Below are 25,346 nucleotides of genomic sequence, written 5' to 3'. Positions count from 1 at the left end.
AGGAGAGGCCCTGGCAGGAGGCACAGGAGCCCAGGAGAAAAGGCCAACACACCCCAGGATCCCTCGAGTACCACGGGACAGAAGCAGGATGCTCAGGACTAGGTCACCTCCCAAGCTCTGCAGGCTGGAGATCCCCACTCTGACAGCAACTTCCAGGTATATGATTTAATGAAAGGCACAATAAGAAGTGAAACAATTAGAATTTCTGCCTCATTATCATGGTAATCTTATCAGTCGGATAATGAGGTATTAATGGAGATTTAATGTGCCTCTCATAACAGAATCCCTTGGAGAAAACACATAAGGAAATTGCTGTAAATCCACTTAATGATGGAAAGGTCCCCAAACACCATATTCCAGAGGATGAAAAATGCTGGATGCAAATGAGAGAGAATCAAGGTCAATAACACTGCGGGGACCAAGCTCAGGGCAGCACCGGCAGCGCCCCGCCCGCCCCGCTCGGCTGCGGGGCTGGGTGGGTGCATGACAGCTCAAGAAATCCTCCTGTCTCGCCAGGGAAAACGAACATTTCCTAAGAAAAAAGACGCCAAACGCGATGCTTTAGGACTTGACCGTTCTCAACAAGGCATCAAGCTGCAGCCAGCAGAGGGACAGGCACAGTCCTGCTGCAGGCAGAGCTATTTCTTTCCTCTCAAGCTACTAGAACCGCCAAGCTACAGACTGGAAATAATAACTGAAGAGCTCTGTGTTAAGCAGTCAATGTAGCGGGGCTTCCTCTCCCTTTCACTGGATTTTGGTTCTTTTTAGCCAGTGTCCCTTTCCTGTGAGGTGTGAGTATGGTGCAGAGCAGCAACGCCCAATGCAAAACCACACAGAATTAGTGGGAAGCTGCTCACACTTGCAGTGCCATCGCCAGCACAACTGCTGATGGCACTGGAACAAACGTCAAAGCCAGGCGGTTAAACTGCTCTCCTTTTAATCAGTTTTTACAGAATAATACATTAATAATCACGTTAAGAGACAAGATGGGGTTCCTGTATACAAGATTGTGCAAGCTCGTTAATTTAGGTTTATAAAGGCTTTACCAAAGAGGAGAGGCAGTACAAAGCTTTTCAATAGAGGTAAAGCACAATTAAAAGGTACAGAACACACACTACTAACTCAGCAGAGGTTAATTCTCAAGTAGTACAGGCTCAACCACGTCCCCAGACACGAGCATCCTTCCCCCTCCGTCCCCACTGCCTTCCTGCTGCTCCAGCTCTCCAGGCACACCGGCTCACTCGTGCCAACACACAGCTCTGCTGCCAGCAGCTCTGCCCCCTCTGCTCCCCCCTTCCCCCACCCCATTCCCATGGCAGTGAGTACTCCAATTCTGTGAGAATTTGGCTTAACAGAACAAGAACATTTCCAAGCAATACAAACCAACACTGTGCTCACCAGACTCACCCACAGGAAACAGCATCATGTTCGTGGCTTTTTTTCCTGAAGTTTATGGCAGTTACATTCAGCATTTGGTAGTAAATGGTCTTCAAAACAAAAACTTTTAAACTCAAACCCTTGATAGGCCAGACACATTCTGATTCTCCTTAAAGAGGATTTTTAAAAGGTTTAAAGAGAAATCCCACTTAGGAGCACAAAGGAATCTCCTAGAGATGAAAAACCCAGCCCTTTCCTTTCCCTCCTCTACCCAGAAAGGAAACCAGCACCTCTGTAACATTCCCAGGCACAGACATGCCATTGTTTTATGTGGCCGTTCCTCAGAACTTGCCAAAAATCGGCGCTGAGACAACGACTAAGCCTGAAGTCCACAACTGTGACCTGCTACCAAGGACCTTCCCCTGCTCCACTTTGCCCAAAATGTTCCATTCCTCCTCCAGCGGCTGAAGTAGTTTAATTCACAGAAAGCACCGAGATTACAGCAACAGGCCCGTGGCTGGCACCTTTCGGCAGCAGTTCTGGTACTTTTGGTCCTTTATGCAGTGTCTTTCCACCTTCGCTATTGCACATCAAACCTAACAACACCACGTCCTAGACACGGAATTTAGCATTTTAAAACAAAACATTACGGGACACTGGGAAAAACAGGACATTACAGGCAGGTTTTAAATTCTTTGGAAAGCCTAATTCTCTAACTACACCTATCAAGACTATATAAAGGACCTTCAGAGTAGGCTGGAAAAAAGAAGCAAAGGACCATCTTGCTACAAAAACTCTCAGCTCACCTGGGGCTCACTGAAACACCTACCGGTTTTAAAATAACTAAGTAACATTTAAAAAAAGACTCCAGTTCTTTTAAGTATTTTTCTATGCAGAGAAACCAAGTGATAAAAAGCCGTGAAGGAAATGGTTCTTGCCCCTTCCATAAAGGAGAGTGAACCTGAAAGCCCCGATGGTGCTGACCAAACCCTGTGAGCCAGGCCAGCAGGGAGGCAGCACAGAGGGTGGTCACCACCGCCTGTGCCCTTGTGCCTTCTTCAGGGATCCTACAAATACTCTCCTCAACCCACACCCAAACTGCAGAACTTTCACACATCAGTCTTAACATCTTGGATATTCAAGTAGTAATTACATATTACAGGACACTTCGATAGGAATGAATTTATATTGCTTTTTGATATGATCTGGCCATATCTTCGAGGGCATGTTTGTGCTTTGCTGCAGGGCTGTGCTTGCAATATTGAGTTACATGTTCAGCACCAAAAACCCATCAAGGCTAAATAACCAGAATATTGCAATGCTACACAGACTGAGACACCAAGTAAGGCAGATCAGAAGAATTCTGTTTTGACTGAGTATTGCTCCTCCACACAACCGAGTCTCTAACAGAGGAGAAAGACTATAAAGAAAAGGAAAAGGTTACCATCCCACATTCTCACCTGTGATTAGTTTGGCAAAACTGCTAGATTGAGTTATATCTCAGAGCCCTAAAAAGTAAGTTTCCTGATTATGCCTTGACAAGTAGCACAGCCAAACCAAGCACTCACTCCTTTACATAAATTGCTCTAATTCCAATTAACCATGTGATTTTCCCAAGTACTAGTTGCTTACAGGTTTTAATCATCAAAATGCACACACACACAAAATGAACCAACTGTGTTCTGAAAAGAATATGAGAAAGATTTTGTTTTCTTTACCACTCACAGACACCAAGTCTTACCACATCCCTATGTCAGAAGTGCAATGAACACTCTGGAAAGAGCAAGAAATAATACTGACATGAAAAAGTTCAATGCTCGCTGTCCTTTTTCACTCTATTGAAGCTGAAAAAGAGCAGCAAGTGCTTATATACAGCCAACACCCACTGGCCATGCCCCAGACCACTTCACTCATGAAAAACCCATGTGGTGTTGTGCATAAAAACCTCTTTAAATTGATAACTGTCAGTTTAAGGGGAAGGTGGGGTGAGAAATCTATAAAACACCCTGAACTGATGTCATGATATGTTTCATAAAGAACAGTGTTATATTATTTTAAAATATTTTTTATGAACAGTAAAACTTGCACTGCTGCATAGCAGACAACACGAAGAACATTTAGTAAAAACATTCACTGAACCCCCTGGCATATGTATTTAATGTCACTAATCAAAATATATATTACAGCCCAAGGTTCTGTTAAGGATCTCTTTTTGGGGTTTGTACAGTATACACAATAGCTCAGAAAAAATATTACAGTAAGGTATTTTATTTCTCCTTTTTATATTAGACTTCTCTATTGTAACTTACAATTCCTCTCCTCTATATATCCAAACCTCTGTAACACCCTAATGCCCTAGCCAAGAAGTGTTCAGCTAGCTAATAAGCCCTATTATAAATTCCAGTTTTAGAAATTTCAGTAATCTTAATTACATCTTAATAAATAGTTCCGTTTGCCCTTTTTAAATCTTAGCCTTTTGAGGAAGTCCTTTTGTCACCAAAACATGGTACATCACAACCTGTTAGAGGTCAGAGAGGCTTCTGCTTTGTTTATTCAAAGGATAGTAAGTCCAAAGATACTTGCAATGCATTAAATATAGTTATATAATATTTACACTGTCCTCTCAGGTTTTAAATTTAGGTGAAATATAACCGATAACTGATGTCAGCTACTACAAACTTTCGGTGTGGCTGGTGTTTTCTTAATAAAAGGTGTACTCAACTAGAAAGTTTACAACATGGCTGCCCTGATTCCTCTTGTTTCAGTTTTCTGTTAGAAACAAAATGAAGTGAATTGTTCACGTGAGTAAGAATTCAGGGAGAGGGGTGGTGGAGAAAGCATGAAGAATTTTCTGAATGTTTTGAGATTCCAAAATACCTGAAAACTGTGGTCCCTTTTGCAGTGCCAGTATCTAGAGGGGAGAAAAACGCAACCCAAAGAGAAGAGGAAAACTCTGTTAAATTAATTAGATTAGTAAAGGTGTGTTTTAAAATGCCTCAATTCTGTACAGTATTTTACAAGGAAAGTCTTTTTCTTCAGCTTTTGCAGCTGTTGTACATTCTTAGAAACTCCTCTCCTGCCCACAGTCTGCCTGTGCTGTGCCAGCTACTTGCGGTCATCGATGGTTTTGATGAACTCCACGGCTGCCGTGAACTGCATCCACCAGTACGACTCCTCTCCAGACAAACAGTTGGCATAGAAACTGCTGATGTACTGCACCGTGGACAGCAGGCAAGGGGGGTTTGCCTGGGGTGGCAGAAGAGAGAGATACTCACAGCTCGTTTGCAAAGCTCAACAGCAATAAAACACCGCAAGATACAGAACAAAACCACAATTCCCTTCGTGCAGTGACCCTCATCCTACAGAGGATGTAACCTACCTGCAGGGTAGGGACTGCTTATCCCCACCAGCCCCACTTCACATGATCATAAGGCATCAGGTTTGATGAAAGGAACATTTTTCCAACACGGAAAAATGGACTAGCGGGCCAAGAGAAAGAAGGGGAACACTGGCACAGTCTGTGAAGGTCATCAGGACCTCAACACATGTAAAGCCTGTTGTTTCAGCATCTTACGGGTCAGACTATTCTCCACTCATGTCACAAAGGACCAGCAACATAACCCAAGTCAGTCCTGGTCTGGATCTTGGTCCTGAGGACAGCATGAAGGAGGCACAGATGACAGATTCTGCTGGATGTACCTCAAACAAACTACTCCACATCTGGATGCCAATTTCCTTGGTTCCAAATGCAAAGTTGGCTCAGATTAAAAAACCTTAACTCTGAGCACATCTCTGACATTCCTATTCAAACCCTGCTGAATCAGATCTGGGTTTGAGTCTGTCCAGCTCCCCATAACCCACAGTCATTCTCTCTCCTCCTAAATTTGGTTGTTTATCACAAGAATTAAGTGGGGTTTGCGATCTCTGCAAAGAAACCCTCACCTTTATGAGGACAAAGACCAGAACAGGAACGAAATCATCTGCCCCAGGTACCGAATCCTCGTTGGCCAGGCTGAGCAGGTTCATGATGGTGGAGCACATCCTCAGGATGCACTGCACCTTGTCCCGGGGGGTTTTGTAGGCGCTGATGGTGCGGATCTCGGACTGCGCCGACGGCCACGGCGCCTCCCGGAGATACACCTGGGGGAAAACCAACCCAGTCCTCAGCTGCCCAAGCCACTGCTGTGCTCTGAAGGACCAGAGGCTCGCAGGTTTTGGAGAAATGGGAAGCTTTAAGATGAATTCAGACTGGAAGAGGGGAGATTTAAGTTATATATACACGGAAGAAATTCTCTGCTGTGAGGATGGTGAGGCCCTGGCACTGGTTGCCCAGAGAAGCTGTGGCTGGGTACAGCCACTGCATGGGGACAGTGTATTTTCCCTGCAGCATATTTCATCACAGACAGCAAAGCCACCCTTCCAAGTGTAAAACAGAACAATCCTCTCCCCATCCCAATCCCAGTCCAAACCCCAACACACATACAACAGCAAAGGAAAAGAGTTGTTACCTCAGGTATCTGAAGTGCCTTGTGGTTTGCAGTCACTACTTTGGATAACCTCTGTATGTGCTCGTGAAGGACCCTGAAAACACAAAAAACAAGAGTGAAAAGTAAGCAGCAGCCAGCCAGCTGAAGAAACTTGTTTCATGTTTGATAGGACAAGAAAGATCTTCAGGAATGTGGCATTACAGATAACAGACACCAGGCCAGTGAATATGCAGAGGATTATTCTGTTCAGCTAAGAACAACCACATGTCCTCTAGAGCATCCCAACAGCATCTGTTCTAAACCACAGGAACCCCAAATGCATGGAAAATACTGACTGAAACCAGAAGATGGACCAGGTCCAGTCCTGAGCCAGGTTTTGATCATTCTCTCAGCACACACACTTGCAGACCTGACAGTCTGTATCCCAAATCATTAGACTTACAACTTTTTTTTTTTTTTCTGTTCTATCAGTTTGTTGCAAACACATTTGCACATGGTGCTAAAGCCCTTCCTCGTTCTTTTACAAAATGTTCTGAACAAAAACATGAATTTGTGTGGTTGACTCAGACAAGTCTGTCACAGGAGGGCTGCACAGCTCCCACTGCACCAACTGCAAAAGAGAAAACAAGTCCTTTGAATTCCATTAACTTACTGGTCACGCAAAATATCTCCATCCTGATTAGGGTAGAAGGCGAGTTTGAAAATGCGATTCATCACACTGCGCTCGATGGCTAATTGTGCATCCTGGAGCTGCTCCTCACTGGCATTCTGCCATATGGCATCCTGAGCCATTGCCCCGTACAGGAACTGGAGAAAATCCTCTACTTGGGCTGTTTTATCATCTGCTGCTGTGAGTTTCTGGAAATCTGATGAAAAGGAGGAAGAGAAAGAACATTCGCTTAAGTAAAAAAATGTTACTTCTGTGATAGGTTTTTCAGGGACATTTAATGTGCAGCACTAAATGCTTCAGGAGCAAGAAGTGACTCCAAATTCCTTATGTGCTTCATTTAGTCAGATACGTGCACAGAGAACACAGAACCAGTTTGGTATAAGTGGCTGTTTTGAGTTTCCTGGTGCCACTGTCTCTTATGCTGTGATATTTCTGAATCTTTGATTCACACTATTACTATCCCCCATATTTTCTAAGGTGCAGCCATAGGTCCTGGACTAAGAACTGAATGCTGCAACTTAATTTTTCTTGTATCAGTAGACATAAAATAATTAATAGCATTCATGCTTCTGCCATGGAGCAGATAATGTGATTTAGAATAACTTTTTCAGCCAAGTAAGGTCAAATTACCTTCATTCTCCCAGCCCATGAAAAATGCAGACAATTACCATGGCTTAGCTGCCACAACATACTGTAAAGTCACAGTAATCTGTCTGTTTAGCCATTAATTCACCATCTGAAATTAAAATTATTTTAGGAATCTACTGCTCAGATCAAAAGACATACTTTAAAACATTAACCCAAGTCAGCATCTAAATATGGAGTAAAGGACTATAAAAACTTTGGTCTGCATTGATCTTACCTTGAATGAACTCCCTTATTTTCTTTTCCTTGCTCTCCAGCAGTAACCTCACACAGACTGTAGTGAAATATCTGTTGGCCACTTCTTTGTCTCTCAGGACTCTCTGTAAGAGCCTCTCCAGGTGCGCCTGTGTCGTCTGCAGGCCTTGGCGACAGCGAGTTAAATAAGCGATATATGGAGCTCTTTTCCTAAAGCAAAGAGCTCTACATCAGATTCACAATAAAGACCGAGGCTAACAGCTTTACAAACTGCCCAGCTGTGGTGCAAAGGATTCTTCCACTTGTTGCTTTTAAAACAAAACAATGCCGAATTCGGAAGTTTGCCTCACGCGGGTGAGACAACTGCACCCTTTCGTGGGGAAGCAGAGAAGCAATAACCTGGTTCGGTAAAGTACAATTTAAAACAAAAGGGATCTTCCCAGCCTGCTGGTGAATAAGTAGAGGAATTCGGGAGCCCACTGCTGCAGAGGCACTGGACAGGTACCTGTAGTCCTCTGCAATGGAGGCCAGCAGCTTGCGGCAGGTGCGGTTGTCGAAGCGGCTCACGCAGCGCATCGTCTCCTGCAGCTGCGCCATCAGGTTCTTGTCCTGCAGGTTGATGGCTTCAGCCAGCTGGACTTTCAAGAAGCACACAATTTCATTATCTGATAAAGAACAAAGGAAAGATATTAAGGAAGATAAACCTAAGCACAATGAAAATGAACTTTTTGAATATGGGAAACACGTTAATTTACCAGAAGTTTAAAACAAAACCTCTGTACAATAGGCAATAAATGTTATTTTAGAACAATTTAATTAGCCTTTTTGAATTTTCCAGCTATCAGAGGATAAGCTTCCATATCACTATCTTATCTAGTATTTAGAACCATCCTGAAATGTGAAGAGGAGCAGATAAGGTGACATATTGACCTGTCTACAAATAAACCTGGAGTGAATGAAAGGATACAACCCAACACACTTATACTAAGTCAACATAAAGACACAGTAAATCATTCAGGTTGCACAATTCCCAACAGCCGTCTATTTTGAGAGTTTATTCTATAGCTTCAGGCTCTACCTGCACTGTATCTGTGATTCTTCATTACAAAAAAAAATCTTAGACCAGGCTGAGATGGCAGTTTGCCTGTGGAGCGAGAATGAAAACATTCTGGGAGCAAAAGGCAGCCTGTGCCCTCAATATTTATGGCAAAGAGAAGGGACCATAAATGCTGCAGTACAAGTGCCATTACATGGGGCCAAGGAGAGACACACACAGTGCAAAGAGCCTTTACCTTCGGGGTCTGTGTGGTCTGGGAGACCATTCCTTGTTGAGTGTGTCAGCATCGGGAGGGCGACAGAATCTGCTGAACAAAGAGCCAGTCTCAATTTCTTCTTTGCATCCCTTAAAGAGGAAAAATATTTTCTTAACACAGTCGATGAGAGGCCTGCTTCTTCAAGTCTTTATTTTCTTTTTTATTTAATACTGCCTAGAAGTTATTTAACGTCATTTTAATACACAACATTGTCAAGGCTTTAGAATATCAGTTCTTTTGATACAGCACCGTTTTCAAAGGGATTTTCTTAAACACTGAATTTCTCTGTCCTCTCTAGTTACAGCATCCCTCCTTCATCAGTGAAAATATGACAGTTTGAGACGCTTAAAACTAAAAGCACATAAAAGTTTACAGTGAATCTGTATTAATATTCTTGTGGGAACCAGTCACACAGCTTCAGCTTTTAATTCTACTTTGTGGGTGAGACGAAACCTGCAAATATATTTACCTGTAGGAGAAAGCAGAACCTTGTGGCTGTGCTACTTGACTTGCAGAGTCTGGGAGGTCGTCTGCAGACATGTTCTGCAAAGCCTCATCCCGTGGGGAGTCGTGCATGCTCTCACCATCCCCAATTGCCTCTGTGGAAATGAAAAACACATTACACTTCAAGAGAGGAGTCAGAAGAAGAAACCAGACTAATTTTCTGCTCATTATTCTACGGTCAGGGAGAGAATGGAGACAGCAAACAAAACCAGCTTGTTCTGGATATATGAAAAAAGGCATATTAAAACACACAACCTAGAAGCTCCCAAGAAGAAACTGCAAAGTTTTGGAAGGCACTTCTTCAGTGTGCCTTTAAAACAAACAAACCAAAAAACTGATAGATATGCTATCAACAACCAGCTGCCTCAATGGCGATACGAAAGAGTTGTCCTTGGGAATACTGATTTAACTGCCAGCCCCTGAAGGACTGTCCCACAGATTATTAGACAAAACATTCCTTTTTCAGAGCTCACATTGTTCAGCTGCTAATACTAACGTTGGTCTAGAATACTGAAGTGTTTTTATCTTTAAGGAGCAGAAACTATGTTGGTGGTGATTACAAAAGCCAGGTTCTCACCTGAACTGTCGTAGTTCACTATGGCTCCTTCACTGGGACTTGTTCTCTTGATTGCATTCCTGTATTTGTCCAGAATGTCCTCAGCAGCTTGTGCCTGTGCACTGAGCCTTGGGCTGGGATCATCTGAAAGGACCATAAAAAACAACAGGAGTTACCCTGGTGTTGGGCCAGCTGAAAGCAAATACAAAAACTTAAGCCTACACACTTGGACTCTGTGTTTAGCCAGATCAAAGAGCTGCTTGTGTCCCATGTAGCCCAAATTCAAATGTATTAATAAAGTCCAAAGCAAACCAGAAAACAAACAGTACAATCAAAGTGAACAAATGAAGTCAGATCCTGAGCAGAGCTCAGCACATTCATGCTGCATACACAAGTGGCTCTTGGATATTTGAAGACTTCCAGAAAGGCTCAGGCAAACAGAAAATGAACCACCCAGGCTCAAATCATGTTTAATTTAACACTTAAGTACCTATTACAGGACTGTGTGTGCAGCTATCCTTACAGCTCAGCTGTGACAAGGACAAGAGCTCTATAATGAAGGCGGGGGAGAAGTGAGGCCTTGAGAATCCACTGCATGCACAGACAGATGTGACAACTTAAAACCAGCCTTCAAGTCAGGAAATCTTTATCTATTTTCTTATTCAAAATGCCAGTTCTGAACACCAACTACAACAGCACACACCTGTCTGTCAATAGCCACCTGGTGGGTACTCTGGAGCTCCAGGAGGCACAGTCTGAGAGAAAATTACTATGATGATGTTATTCACATACCTTGAAGCGTTGCGTATCTGTCAGGCACCATGTCATCTTTGTCTTTTTCTTGTTTTTCTTTCTTCCTAAATGGAATAGGAGCTGAAAACGCAAGGTATCTCATCAAAGACTACTCCGAGATAATGGCCAAATAGCAGAAACTTGAAGGAAGGGGCTAATGCAGAAAATTTTCATCAAATCAACTTCCATAAAAGCATAAGATTATCCACGGGGTAGAGCAGAAAAGTACTGTCATCATCTATAGCCAGCTCCAGCTTTAACAGACATCAGGTCAGGAAGAACAGTTTTGCCTTCCAGGCACAGCACACTCCAGGGAACTACTAGCCAAGGGAGTCAGACAGCTTTCCATTTTTATTCACATATTTATTTACACTTTAACCATAAAAGTGACTAAAGATATAATAAAGGCAGTGTGAACTCTGACTGAAGTACCAAACCCAGAGAGACATGATCCTACCTTTGGGCATGGCAGACACAAAACGTTTCCTCCACCAGGGCTTGTTCCTGTCAGATTTCTCATCATCACTGTCTTTCCGCTCCTCAATCTACGGAAGGGCAGAGTCTACATTTGAGCATTTACCAAATCAAGTGTAAAGAGAAAATTTCTCCTTCACATCAGCTTTTGCTACACTGACTGTAAAAACAGAACTACAGCAGACACAAAGAGCAGTGTGAAGTAAGTCAGAAATATCTCTTCTAAAGAAGAACATCCTGCAAATGCAAACCCATAGCCACAAAGAACCTCAGATTTCACTTATTTCTCTTTTAAAGAAAATTAATTTTCAGGCTGTTGCAGCAATTTAACACTACAATGAATCTGTTTCTGAAGTACCACCAAGTCCAGTAAACCTCATCCAGTAAATTTAAGAAAAGCCAGATCCATTGAGCCACTCTGAACATCTGCAACGTCATCTTATAAAGCATTATTGGCAAGCGTTTAAAGGGTAACAAAAGTGTGCTGGAATTCCTTGGCTAAAGACATTTAATTCCAACTTTCTGGTATTAGATGTGCAGTTAAAGTGGGCACGAGAGCCCAAACTAAAAGGATAAATAGAAGGCTCACCTCTCCCCTGGAGGAGTCCTTGCTGGGAGATGAAGATGACGACTGTGAGGCGGCCGCCAGCGCCGCCGCCCCGGCGCTGCTGGAGGCCATGGGCAGCTCCCTGTCCTCGTTGCCAGCACGCCTGTTCCAGCCAGGATCACTCATGGGCCTCCGGCCCGAGGACACAATGTCTGAGCTCCTGCTGCGGACCAGCCTCTCCGGGTAGGAATGTCTCTGCTTGAAGGCCTCCAGGTCTGCTGGGATCAAGGCGTGAGACCCAAAGCTTGGCAGTCGGGCCTCGTTACCTCCCACGGCTCCTTCCAGGATGGGGGGATCTGGAGGTGGATGAGAGGGTCTTGCATAGTGCACCTTAGGCCTCACTACAGCTGACACACCTGTGGGCACAAGCAGAAAAGAAGCCACACATTTCTTTTAATATTATTCCAAATTACCTGGTGGTAACGTAGAAGCATCGAAAATGCCCGTTTTAAAAACAAAGTTTAATCTTTTAACTCACCCTCATTTGAGGACAGAGGGTCAAACAACGCAAGCAAAGAATCTGTCTGAGAAGGAGGAGATGTCAACTGACTGGCTCCTGAAATACAGAGAGAACAAAGTTAGTGCCGTACCAAAACCGCCTCCAACATGAGACACTGGAAGAACAGTTTTCAGCAACAAAAGTTTACAAAACTTCTGTAATACTGCAAAGTATTTGCAAAGATATTCCTGTATGGAAAGATCTCTGTAGTACATTGAAATGACCAAAGAATTACATCACAAATAATCAGGAATTCTCGAGGAGCAGCCCAGCTCCCAAATACAAGAGGACAGTCAATGTAATCAAACAGAATTAGGGATGTCACTTGTTTTTTATCAGAGATTCCAGACAAGCAACTTACCATGGGCTGTTTCATCCATGTCCGGACTTGTTACAGAATCTTTTCCCCCGAAGTCAGAGCTACATTCAGACCTGAGATCCTCAATCTTGTTAGGAATATCTTCAGACGTTGCACTAATACCTTACACATAACAAAAGAAGCATCTGTAATAGTCTTTCAAAGAGCAAGGAAGCAAAATCCTGAGGCTGTTAAAATGTTTGGCAGACAGTGAGTAATCAAGTTCCAACTCACAGTAGCACCTACAGACACTACAAATTTCTATACTCATAAAATAACAATTTATTTCTGCTCTACGTCTTCAAAAGTGTTTCCACAGCCATGAACACACTCTGACAAAGGGGCAGTAGAAAGACACTCCACTCTTACATACTTTGCACAAAATGAAGAACTAGAGCTATGATTTACCTAAATAAAACAAGCTGTGATAATAAAACTAAACGCAAGAAAGTTTGGAGTTTCTTCCAAAGCAACACTCCTCTGCTAACCCAGAATATTCACCCCTCTACTGCCTTTTTTATTTCTTCCATGAGGTGAACGAAGAATCACGGCTTTGAAAATTCCAGAACGAGTGCAGGAAGTTATTTCACGAGTGAAGTGATGTATAAATAAAGCACATGCAGCAAAGTGAGTGCTGACCACGCTGTGAGAGAGCAGCATTGTCAGAGAGAGTTGCACACACCTGACACAACGCTCAGGCCGGGGGTGCTGGGCCGAGAGCTGACCTCCCTCACATCTGTGTCATCAGACGTGCTACCCAGCCCAGAGCAGCTCTCCAGCTCTTGGAGTCTCTCCTCCTGTTTTAAATCTGGAGCCTCTACAAAAGGGAGACAACAGAGAATAAAGAGAGGGGGTACCATTACTCAATGCCATGCTCTCCTAAACATTCACAAGCAGAAGGCAGGGGTGGGGGGTGATTTAGTGTATCAAGTTTTAAGGTAACTCAACCACTACAGCAAGAGTTTTCTTATACCCTTTGGTACAGAAGGCAGGACTCTGCACAGACAGCAGTGCTCTGTCTGCACAGGCATGCTAAGGAGTGTTTACTGTTTTAATTGTTGTATTTCTTAGACAACAGGATACAGTCACATCTTCACTAGCCAAAGGAACCATGGTCCTGGATAGCTCCTACCACAGGGAAGGAAAGCAAGCACAAGTTTGCTTTGCAAACCCTTCTCTTCCCCTTCAGACCTTAGGAATTTCTTAAGTAACAGAAGTCTCTCCCAAAGCTTTCCATCTTCTTTCTCCCTTGAAGCATTTTGTCCTTTCAATCCTGGAAGGATTCACAAAAACTAACTTTACCCTAGGACAGTAATTTCTTGAAGAAAGAGGAAGAGGCCGTTGTTTTGCATTCTATGCCTCTGGAAGAGTCTTAGAATCATGCTAAAGAAAAAAGCAAAAACTGCCCAATTCTGACCTGAATCACTTGGTAATACTTCCACACTCCACGCCTCACTTGTGGTTTCTGATATGGTTGAACCTGTGCAGGGATCAAGCAACACGGATCCTGAACCTGGCAAACACAGCAAGCTGCCTAGCATGTTCTCTGCAGCTGCACCTGCAAAAGTAAAGCCGGAGCGTATGGCTAGAGCTGGGCCTGGGGAGTCAGCTCTAGACAGAAAAGTAAGAACACATCTTAAGTGTCCTTAATAAAGCAATCAGGAAACACAACGTTGAAAAGAAACGAGTAACTAAGTACAGTCCAGGTCATGCACACAAAAATCCTCCTAGAGCAAATCTCCAGTTGAATCCATGGAAATGCCCCTGTTGAGGAAGGGAGGAGGAGGAGGAGGAGGAAGAGGAGGAGGGCTCTGCAGCCTTGGGCTCCAGAGCAGCACAGGACCTACCCAGAGCACACCCGTTACCTGCGATTTCCTGCAGCCGGTCCTCGTCGATGTTGGGGTCAAAGTCACTTCCCAAGACATCTGTGCTCCAGGTTTCACTCACAGTTTCTGAAATATCTCTGTCATCAGTCAAACCCATCATGTCACGGATTTCAAACTTACGGAGCTTGTCATCCAGGTTATCCTGAGTTGTGGCTGTGGAAAAATACAGTTCTTGATTTTCTGAAAGGCTTCTCCAATTACTCCAGATTGAAAACATGGGAGAGTACATTAGGAAAAAATCCCAAACAAACAACCCCCTAATTCTGCCAGGTAAGACAGTGTTTTAAAGGAAGGCCTGCAAAGCACTATTACACTATTCAGGAAATGCTGCCTGAAAACACATTTGAGACATAAGAAGAGATATCTGGAAGTACACATGGTAATCTATCAACTAAACTGACAGAAAAAATAAATGAAACATAGTGCAACAAAGACATTATACAATTCCTGTAGAGGAACAGGATCACAGAAAAGCTGAGGCCTCCAGGGATCATTCCAGCCCAAACCCCCTGCCCTGGTCAAGAACACCAGGTTGCTCATGATCATGTCCAGCCATATTTTGAGTATACAAAGAATATTTCTTGGGGGGAAAAAAAGAACAAACCAAACCCAAATAAATAAAAGAGCAATCACACAAGGAAAATTTCTACTTTTTTTTTCCTTGACTTCACCAGTTTTTCCACTTCTTTGCACACAGACTTCGGCTTTAGCATCTCCAGCAGCTCAGGCTGGGGAGGGAAGAGGGAACTGGCACCTGCCTTGCTCGTGCTCCAGCAGCTGCAGAGCCTCGACGCCGTTGCTGCCGGAGGGGCCCGCGCCCAGCTCCGACACAGACTCCCCCTCCAGATCCAGAGAGGACACAGAGTTGGAGCGATTGGAAGGGCCTGGGAAAACAGATTTTACTTTAATTGGAGCAAGAGTTCCTAAATATACAGCATTAACAATTCAGGACACAAACACTCACTAGAAAAATTACAAGAAATGAAGTAGCAGTTTCAACACAAAATATTGAATCTCATCACTGCTGTACCTAGCTGTAACTTTAAAGCCAATAAAGTCTATAATTATTTACTTGTTCAAGAATTTGTTTTTTATTTTGAGGAGACAGAGAGCAAAAAGTTATGGAAGTTATATAAAGTTATGAAGTTATGGAAGTTATACAAAATAAGGCAAAAGTGACGTGTCCGAACCTCTTCCATTCCACAGACATCTGTGCTTTGTTAAGTCTGAGGTTCACATAAAGTTGTGCAGAAACTATGCTGAGATACGCGATAGCTAATTAGAACATGATGAAAAATAAGTCTGAGAAGCCCAAGTTTAGAGCTAAGTTAGATTATCTTAATAACTAGTACCTCACTGAAGTTTCAAAAAAAAGAAAAAAGCCCTCTATTTTCTCTTTCTGAACACACTTAAGTCTTTTTGTTCCTAACTCTCAGACTCAGTTATGCCTTTGGAGGTCAAAATTTAGCTCCAGGCTTTATTCTCTGAAAAACTAACAAAGAAGGCAAGCTCCCAGAGTGAAACAGCACAGCCTTCAAAACAGCAAAGACAAGATGCTGTATTTAACACACCTTCCATTTACAGTTAAGGGGGGAAAAAAAAACCAACAGAGCAACAGAACTTCTGCAAGACTTAAGCAGCCCTTCACCTTCAGATATTCCTTCCAGATTATCACTGCAGAGGGAAAAGCGCAAGGTTTTATCAGGTTTACCATGGAGTTTGTTCTCGTCGATGGGGACATCTCCCTGCCCGCCATCTGCAAGCTGCAGATTTAACACCTGGAGGGTGGGAGAAAGAAACAAGACTTCATTAAAATAACCCACTTTTCAGAAAATTAAACAGCAAATAAAACAGCAAATAAAACACTGGAGACATGTTTTTGTATTGTTAATGGAACAATCAAATTTCTAACGTTCTGTTTGAAAGAAGACAGCAACCTGCCAAGTCAGACCTGGGGAGAATGGAAGGAACCCCATGAACATTGGGAATGTCCTGATAACAAGGGAGCCACAGATCCCTCATCACCCCCAGGGCAGTGCAGTATGGAATGGATCGGCACAAGGCTGCCAGAGGAGATAATCCCAACCACCAGGCAGGGAGCAAAGCTGGAAGCAGCAGCTATGCTACAGCTGGAGGAGAAAGAAAAGGCTGGGACACCAGCCCTGCCCTAGGAACAGTCTGCAGGCACTGATGGCACCGTGAGCTCAGCTCTGCCCTCATGAGAACCTGGGCCTGTGCCTTGCAGGAGCTGCCAAAAGCATCAGGATCAGTGCCCCAGTTCTGCCATTCACCTGTGTCCCTGGATCCAAAGGACAGGGCATGCAGAGAGACACAGCAGTTTCTTACTGCTCGGAAACAAGAGACCAGGTTCCCTCTTAAGCTTCTTCAGGAGGGGAAAAAACCCACCTAACAAAAGCCAATTTCAAACCTACAACCCCCAAGCTCAGTAGCACAGAGTACAGACTTTAATTCCCATTCCAGATTTATAAACAAAACTTAGCTTTGCAACCTCACTGCTGTGCTATTAGAGAAGGCAGTGGCTGCATGGTTCAAAACATCTAAGATGCCATTGTTTCTAGATACCTCATTTTCTGACATCATTCCTGGAGTAATCTGTGGACCTGTCCCCAAAGAAATCACCAGCACTTCTTCTGGCTGAACTTCTGGAATAGTCTCCTGGGAGGATCCTTCATGATCTCCGTGCTGGTCCATCAGCATGTTTGATCTACTTCTGCTTCGAGTGGCTAAGAAAATATTTAACAAGATCTACATTAGAAAGCTTTTCCTCCTTGTTTAAGTAGGGAAAAAAAAGACAATACAATGGAAATACAGATCTGTAATGTTTCAATGAGCAATACGCACTAAATAAATTTTCAAAATCCAAACTTTATTAAACTTTTGAGAGATGGAACTGGTGTTTAAACTTGAGTACTGGCCTGTGAAGAAGGAAACTTTCAACATAAAAGTTGAGAAGCAGAAAAACAAGGGATGCTGCGACCTGTTTACCTACAGCAATTCAGCCTATTCCAATCACAGAAAGACCTTTTATACGTTATATGAGAAAAAGTGTGTTACAAAAAAAAAGGTCTAGGTTTCTGTGCTTTATAACTCTAATTTTAAAGGCTTTTTCGCCTCAGAAGCAGGAAATTTTATTCCAACAGGTGTCTCAAACCCAGACACACAATACAACATCAGGTTTACTCTGATCATTTTGTCCTCTTTTCAACTGGCCTGAGATTCCCACATTTGGCTCCACGGAAGTAAAAACACCCACATGAGATTAAGGTTTCTAAGAATGGCAGCATGACACCAATTACTTCTTTATTTGACCCAAGGAAAACAAGGCAAAGTGCGCAGAGGTTGCAGCCAAATTCTGATTATCACACAGAGGGGTTTTTCAAACCCACATGTACACAAAATGAGTTCAGACACCGCGGAAATCCGCCAAGGGAACTGACTGCCAGAGCGACCCAAAGGCATGCTGAGTTATGTGACATGAGTCAAAGTTTCACAGAAGAATGGAAAGAGGGCATTACCCACCAAAAGGGGTTACTAGAGTTATGTGAGCTGACAGATTGGTAGCAGAGGTATCCCAGGCAGTAATCGCTGCCAGCTGCTGTCCTGGAGTTCGAAAGCATTAAAATGAAACAAAAGAAACAAAAACTTTGAGCAAAAGCTATTTTATACCATAAAATAAATGCTGTAAAGCGCCACTACTTTAGAGGTGTAAGACCAGAACTATTCAAAAGCAGAGTTAAACCAACATGGGACAGGTTTGTTTTGGGGGTGGTTTTTTGGGAGTTTTCTGCCACTTCTTGGCCTCTGTATATTTTCATCCTTTTACACACCAACACCAAATCTCACAAACAAAAATATCCCATGTGGTCATAATCACATAAATATACACTGAAGAAGAGTACCACAGTTCCTATTTTAAAATAAAGTATTATTAATAAGGAAAAAATCTAGACCGAGACTGAAAGTCCTATTGAAAAAAACAAAACCCAACCAATCTAAAACTGCATTCCAGAATACCGACAGTTGGAATTAGAGCAGGCAAGGAATGGAAAAAGGACAAACCTTCTCTTCTCAGCACATACCCTGAAAGTCCTGCTCCTGCTTGTTCACCCTCCTGTCTATTTGTTCTTTAACAAAAATGTTAAACCTATTCTATCCCACTAATGAAATGCCTCTGCTTCCACCTTACTACTTTCCTAAGCAATTTCCCCCCTAGATCTGCTTCCCATCTTCAAACCTTCCCTTTATTATCACTGCCAACCACCACCATTATGACTACCAGCCACCCCAGCAATTTCCTCCAGTTCAGGCTGGAGTGATGAAGGTCATCCACCACACTTCCATTAGGCACTAAGGAAGCTACCTGGTTTTCTGTGCTAAAGAAAATCCTTCACCACCTACACAGAAGAAGTAGGAACTGAAAGTGTAGGTGCTGAGTAACCCCAAGAGATGACAGAAAATGGCACAGAAATGCCCAAGGTGTCAGAAATCACGTGGGAACTCTGCTTGTTCTCCTTACCTATGGGCAGTCGATTTTTTTTGTTAGCTGGAGTAGTTGCAGGAGAAAGCTGGGGGGTGTTATACGGAGTCATTTCAAGGCTGCTGCTTTTCCCTGGCTTGTTCTGGGGTAAATTTGCCAGCAAGTTTTCCAAAGCCATCCGATCTTCCTTGAGCTGATCGCTTGACATCACGTTCCGCATGAAGCCAACCTAAACACGGACAACTGTTTAGGGAAGAAGTGCAGTGCAAGCCAGCCCGCCTTTGGCCAGGAGGGAACACAGGGGCTCTCACCAGGGCGGTGAGCTGGCTGTAGGTCATGTACACCACGGTGCGGCTCAGCCCCTCCAGCAGGTTCACGGCCGACATCGGGGGAGTCTCGACCGCGCGCCCGTCGATCACCACGTCCAGGAAAGCAGCAACACAGCTCTGGGAGACAGCACAGAGGGGGAGTGAGGCACCATTCCCCAGGCTTTGGAAAGGAACTTATGACAGGAGTGAGGCAGTCTACAGAATAATTTAAGTTTCGCTTCCTACTTCTAAAATCTTAGGATAAAATGGCAGATATTTTAAGGTGGCTGAAGAGTAAGCAAGGAAAGTGTGCAGTTACTTTTAGTGTTTCTTTCCTTCCTTTCCTGCATTCCAAACTGTTACTTACTTAAGTGTCCTCTTACAATTCGAGGGAAAAAAATAAACTGGCCCTTCCTGAAGAATCTGCTAAGCACAGGCTGAAATTGAAACAAGGAAGCAACAATATCACTTTCTACTGGCAGTGAAAACGTTACTTGTACAATAAATATGTAGCTTTGTGTGGTGACTGTGTAACAACTAGAATTACCAAAACCTAAAGGGATACAACGTTACTAAGGATACCAGAGGTTTTTAAACACTTGACAATCTATCAAGCCTCATCAGCTTCACTGTTGCTCTGATGAAGGTAACTGCTCTATGGCTATGGATGATTCATACTAACAGGAAAAGATGAATAAAAAAGCAAAACTACGCAAAAAAGAAAGAGAAGTCACTTGCACTAACAAATTACTTGGTGCTAAAACAGAGATTATACTAAGGTTGTCTTCAGATCAAAGTGTTCCGTTAGGTTCAGCTGAAAAACCACAGACAGTAATTCTGTATTTCACAGAATCACAGACTGGTTTGGGTTGGAAGAACCTTAAAGACCACCCAGTGCCAACCCCCTGTCATGGGCAGGGACACTTTCCACTAGACCAGGTTATTCCAAGCCCTGTCCAACCCGGCCTTGAACACTTACAGTGCTCAGATGAACATATAATTTCATTTAATTTTTAAAAATATTTCCTTTCAAGAAGTATTAGGTCAGAGTAGAACCAAGAATCCCCAACCCTTAATTCTAGTACTCAAGATTTTTTTCCCCCAGCTTTCTGCAGGATTTAATCTGCTTTTCATTACATGTAACTTGGAAATTAAACACTTAGTAAGTCCTTTGCAAAGTCTGAGAAAGGAGGCTGCAGAAGGATGATGACGTATTCACCAAGCCTTGGACTTTTTTCAGCCTGGATTCTTACTTTGTCAAATTTAGCGAGGTTGCTCTTTGTACGTGGATCTCCCTCCTCAGAGCCTGTCATTGCCAGCTGCTGCAGAAGTCTCCCAACCTGAAATTAAAAAGAAGTACACAGAATAAGCCTTTCCAACCATGACGGACCTGATTATAAAAAATATTCAAAAAACTTCCTCCATTCTAAATCCTTTTTCATTTAATACTCCAAGGAATACTTCTGACTGAGTGGACAGAGCTTTCTGCTCGCTTTCAGGAAGGAAAAAAATGCAAGAAGCTTTAGGAAAAAAAGCAGTCATTGCCTTTAACAAGAAAATGTGCACACACAGTAGGCTGTGAGCATCCATACTTCCCAGGAACAAAGCATGTTTTGTTTTTGCATCACGTCAGAATTGAGAGTTGAATCTAGGTCATCCAAACCTAGAGATTTTCAAAGGCTGCATATATTTTACGCAGGAAAAATAGCAGGAGGGCTAACCCTCATTTCAGAGCACATATCCCTTATTCATCTCCAACTGCAAAAAAACCCTCAATTTAAAGAGTTGCCAACTGCTCTGCTGCAGCACGTGAGCAGTGACACAGGAGAGGATTGCTGCTGGATTTTAGAAAAACACTGAGCAAAACTCACCAGCGTGATTGCACTGTGAGAATCACTCCCTGCCCACTTCATAGACAACAGTAAAAAGCAGGTTTTGTCCCTTGTGTGGAGGAACATCCTCATTGAGACAAGTGTTGCCCAACGCTTCAGATGACTCCTCTATGTAATATCATTAATTTGTCCAAGTGTTTGCATAATGACAAGCACTGGTCATGAGGGCTGGGGAATGCTCCAAGTAGAGCATTGGGCATTACTGCCAGACAGCAAGAGGTTTTCACCAAAGTATTTCATTGTTTTTTGCAATACCTGGTATAACATTTAACATTACCAAGAACAGCACAATATCCTTTTTCACACATTCCAGAATTCATCTTAGAGTCATTTTTATGCCTTAGCTTCCATCCCTTAAAACAGCTTTCATAAAGGATGCTTTCTTCTAAGGGATACAGGAATACATGCTGTCAATTTTTTCAAGCCAATATTTTAAGCAAGCAGATAAATTTTGGAGCCTGCCTTTTCGGCAACAATTAACACAAATATTTCGTTAGCATTCATTTTATAAGTAGGAGAGTCAGTACCTTCACTTTTACTGTAGTAGCATCAGTTCTAGAAGGAAGAAAAAGGCCATTTATATATTTTTAGGACTGCCTTACTGTGAATCATACCTGCATCAGATTAAATCTTGCCACCTCATTTATGGGAGCGTCAGAAATGATGCCGTACTGCTCGGGGTTGACGATGGCAGGGCAGATGAAGCAGGCCAGGAGGAGATCTGTGCACATGGCTCTGACCTCGCCAACCTCCAGCCTGTCCACACACGACAGAGTTTTGTACATCTGGGACACGATCCACCTCAAGCTGTGAGGGAAACAGTACGTGTTTTGTTTGAGATAGCCAATGAATTTGTTGACCAAGGTCACCAGCTTGGCCTCGTTGGAGTCAACCATCTCTTGGACTCTCTGCTTGAACTTTTCTGTGCCTTTCTCTCCAAACAACTTTTCCTGCTGTACCGGGGAAAACCTCTCAATTAACTTGTTTGCATCGGTCTCCAGGTGGTCTTCATCTTCAACCAGAAGCTGCATGATGGGCTCATGTAAGGTTGCAGTAAGAAAAAGTTTTGCAGAAAAGAGTCCTTCAGAGAAAAGCTTGAAGAGGATGCTGAAGGCACAGGTGCCTCGCCTCAGCAGCCGCCTGGGGTTGTCACTCTCCTTCAGTTCAAACTCAATCAGGTACCGGAGCACCTGCAGGAGGTAACTCTCGTCCTCCTGCATGATGCAGTTGCCATAAATGGAGGTGAAGACTGTGTGAATGACACTCTGGGTGTTGTCCTGGTTGAGCTTCTCTCCGGCAACCAGGCAGGATGCAATAAGCCTGGGGTTCTCTCTCAGTCTGTTCAGGAATTCTCCATAAGCGGTCTCCTGGAATCCCAGCTGCTTGTATCCATCCACAAACTGTGTGTCCTCCAAGACTTTTGCGTGCTGGCAACATTCAGCAGGAGAAGCTTCAGCACTTTAAAGAAAAACATTGAACCAGTTCAAGTAACTCTTAAATAAACAAACTTGCTAAGAGATGCCACGTGATCTATCTATTAACCAGGCAAAGTCTTTCCAGATAGCTACTACAAATTATTTCCAAATTCTGGAGAGTTTGTTCTCATGAACAGAAGCAAAACAAACACAGGTATTAAAAAAAAAAGGCTTAAACGTCCAACAAGTAACTTTCAGTGCAAGATTCCCTAGCTGAGGTTTGGTGTCCAACCCCACTATTTTTACAAACAGTCACAGTCACGAGGACTGTGTGCGAGTGGCAGCAGTGTGAGCGCACCCTGGCCCAGTACCTGGTGATGATGAGCCTGTCGAGGTTGATGCGCTGCTGTTTGGAGATCCAGGCCGTGCGGTACAGCCGCTCCGCCGTCTTCAGCACGTCGGCGTTGAGCCGCTGGATCAGCTGCTTCTCCGAGGTCACGTACAGCCGCTCCTGCTTCAGGTGGTGGGCCAGCGTGTGGATGTCCAGCTTCACCATGGTGGCCCTGGCAGGCAGACAGAGGTGCTCAGCCCCAGCAGGCAGGGAGCAGGCGCCGGCAGCGCCGGGGGTGAGCAGCGGGGCTCAGAGCGGGCAGGGAACGCTGCTGTGCCCTCGCCCCAAATCCCCCACTCCCCACTGAGTCACTCTCTCCGCGCAAGGTCCCCCAGGCGCCAGCGCCATTGCTCTGTCACACAGCAGCGACGCTGGCAGAGAAGCTGATGGGATTTCCAGGAACACGAGCACAGCCCCTGACCACGCCTCAGGCACACGAGGTGGGAACGTGGCCTTTACCTGGGGACACGTGGCCCCTGCCACAGCTCGGGTGACATGAGTTCAGGGAGGTGAAGAGCAGTCCCCGTCCCCGCTCACTGTCTGGGGAACTTACTCCTCCATCCTAAAGCCCATCCACACGACCCAGCACTGCCCAAGCACTTGGGTGATGAAATCTCTGGCCTGTTACCTCTCTCACCCATGCACCAGAAGCACCAAGCTCCCAATGCTGCTCTTTTCTGCTTAAAAAAAAAAAAGAATAATAATAACAATATTACTAATTAAGAAAAAAAACCCACCGAACCGAGGAGTATCAATACCCAGATAAGGCAGTAGCTGGAAATAAGTTTAGAGACTTTGCTCAACAGTAGAATTCATTCAGAAAAAATTCCTCAAATATTTCAATTCAGAAGAATATTTCTTTGGGCCTTGATCCAAAAGTGTTGTTTTATAGAGAGGAAAACTGAAACAACCACAGGCTTTCATAGCACATCAGGGGCTAAAATCTACACAAACGACTGTTCTGTATGAATGTAATATCAGTTTTAACTTCACAACTACAAAACACCTCAGCAGAGTACTGCACCAGACAAGACATGTTCCAGGAGCAAACCCATCTGGAAATTAAGTTTTTGGGAGGAAAAAATCCCATCAAGTGCATTAATACTGACAAAGGAAGGGGAGCAATCATGCAGATCGTGGAAGTGATGGTTAACAGCTTTATGTTCTCCCCACCAGAACTAACAGCCACACCAGCTGATTTGGGAAGGACAAGGGTTTGATGCAGATATGATCTGTAACAGATCATAACATCCCTGTCATGTGTACGAGTACTGGAGATGTCAGAGGGCTCTGGTGAGGAACCCTACAAAGCCACACTACAGTCAAAATAAAAACTTACTCCCCACAATCTCCAGTGACTCTGGACAAGTCTTGCTTCACAAACCCCTTTAGACCATGCTTGAGAAACTACAAATAATGTGCCAGAATACCACATGCTGGCCCAGTGCTCTCCCCTGCTAGTGTTTTAATGATCTGCGTGTCACTGTTCAGCAGAGCACGAGGTGATCCTCACTGAAGAATACAGATTAGCTCCCTAATTAGGCACAGGTTTCCCATTTGTTGGGTTTTTGCAGCCTGACAACCAGGTGTACTCACAGCCATCACTGCTCCTTGTGTAATTAAGTCCTTTCATCTATAGTTTTAACCTCACAACCAGAAGCCAGGCAGACATGAGCAGAGAAGTTGTCACAATGCATTAAAAAATTGCAATTTTATTACACCTGAAGGTTTAAGACCATTCCTGCTAAACACAGAAAACTGTGTATAAAGCTCTTTAAAAAAAAAAAAACAACAACCAAACTCAAAAAGACCCCAAACCAAATTCAGCAACCCTAACCAGAGGCTACAGCTGATGCATCCAAAAATGAGATTACGACAGGAACTTGAAGGATGTGCTAATTCAGAAGTTTTTAACTAGGACAGTCCCAGAGAAATTATTAGAAGAAGAAACATTGCTGTTGCTGCCAAAGTTCTTTGTGAAACAAATAACAACTTCTTGCAACAAATTTATTTTTAGTCTCAGAATTTAAGAGCTTGCAAAAAAAAAACCCCAGCAGTAGGCTTGCTACTGCCTGCAAACACAGTAGTAACCAGTTTTTAGGCTGTGAGCTACTGCCATCAGCCAGGAAAAGGAAGTTGAATCCATAAAAACACACACAAACAAGACCTGCAGAGCTGTCTTTGCCTTTTCAGAGCTTCCCACTGCAGGGCTGTGCTCAAGAGCTGCTCACACTTGATCAAACCTGAACAGTTTTAGTGGCTCTCCTGCTTCTAAGGCAGTTTGGGAAGGAAGGGGGGACCCACACGGGTACCCCATGAGCAGCCTGTTGCCTCTGCCTACAGTCCCATGCTTTTGTTTTACTCAATTTCAAAACAAGTGTCTATCTTTGTGTCACTGGTTACAAACACATTTAAGAGCAGCCAAGCTCATTAAACAGCTCCTGAGGTGTTTCCTACACTTCCAAGAGATTCCTCTCAG

General features: G+C 43.7%; 1 protein-coding gene across 4 annotated transcripts in view; it reads right to left on the bottom strand.

The window, feature by feature from the left end:
• Window positions 1-920: 920 nt before the first annotated feature.
• Window positions 921-25,346, bottom strand: part of GAPVD1 (GTPase activating protein and VPS9 domains 1) — a 28,784-nt gene continuing 4,358 nt past the window's right edge. For 2 of the 4 annotated variants that reach the window (XM_066201197.1, XM_066201196.1), the window contains exons 3-28: window positions 22,848-23,039; window positions 21,676-22,519; window positions 20,423-20,509; window positions 19,173-19,307; window positions 18,901-19,090; window positions 17,904-17,984; window positions 16,947-17,107; window positions 16,012-16,141; window positions 15,122-15,247; window positions 14,343-14,516; window positions 13,895-14,035; window positions 13,160-13,294; window positions 12,481-12,600; window positions 12,099-12,176; window positions 11,603-11,976; window positions 10,997-11,084; window positions 10,540-10,620; window positions 9,769-9,891; window positions 9,157-9,286; window positions 8,667-8,776; window positions 7,880-8,039; window positions 7,397-7,584; window positions 6,517-6,730; window positions 5,886-5,958; window positions 5,320-5,517; window positions 921-4,623 (exon numbers count right to left, since the gene is read on the bottom strand). In XM_066201197.1, the coding sequence (XP_066057294.1) occupies window positions 4,483-4,623; window positions 5,320-5,517; window positions 5,886-5,958; window positions 6,517-6,730; window positions 7,397-7,584; window positions 7,880-8,039; window positions 8,667-8,776; window positions 9,157-9,286; window positions 9,769-9,891; window positions 10,540-10,620; window positions 10,997-11,084; window positions 11,603-11,976; window positions 12,099-12,176; window positions 12,481-12,600; window positions 13,160-13,294; window positions 13,895-14,035; window positions 14,343-14,516; window positions 15,122-15,247; window positions 16,012-16,141; window positions 16,947-17,107; window positions 17,904-17,984; window positions 18,901-19,090; window positions 19,173-19,307; window positions 20,423-20,509; window positions 21,676-22,519; window positions 22,848-23,032 (4,467 nt within the window). In that variant the 5' untranslated portion in view covers window positions 23,033-23,039 and the 3' untranslated portion in view covers window positions 921-4,482. The remainder of the gene's footprint in view (window positions 4,624-5,319; window positions 5,518-5,885; window positions 5,959-6,516; window positions 6,731-7,396; window positions 7,585-7,879; window positions 8,040-8,666; window positions 8,777-9,156; window positions 9,287-9,768; window positions 9,892-10,539; window positions 10,621-10,996; window positions 11,085-11,602; window positions 11,977-12,098; window positions 12,177-12,480; window positions 12,601-13,159; window positions 13,295-13,894; window positions 14,036-14,342; window positions 14,517-15,121; window positions 15,248-16,011; window positions 16,142-16,946; window positions 17,108-17,903; window positions 17,985-18,900; window positions 19,091-19,172; window positions 19,308-20,422; window positions 20,510-21,675; window positions 22,520-22,847; window positions 23,040-25,346) is intronic. The other 2 variants (XM_066201198.1, XM_066201199.1) reach the window with 2 other exon arrangements.

The sequence above is a fragment of the Chamaea fasciata genome, unplaced genomic scaffold (assembly GCF_029207755.1).
Source record: "Chamaea fasciata isolate MVZ Bird 193981 ecotype frontalis unplaced genomic scaffold, bChaFas1.0.hap1 SCAF_20, whole genome shotgun sequence".
In the NCBI taxonomy this organism is placed as follows: Eukaryota; Metazoa; Chordata; class Aves; order Passeriformes; family Sylviidae; genus Chamaea; species Chamaea fasciata.
This window is presented reverse-complemented; position numbering and strand designations above follow the sequence as displayed.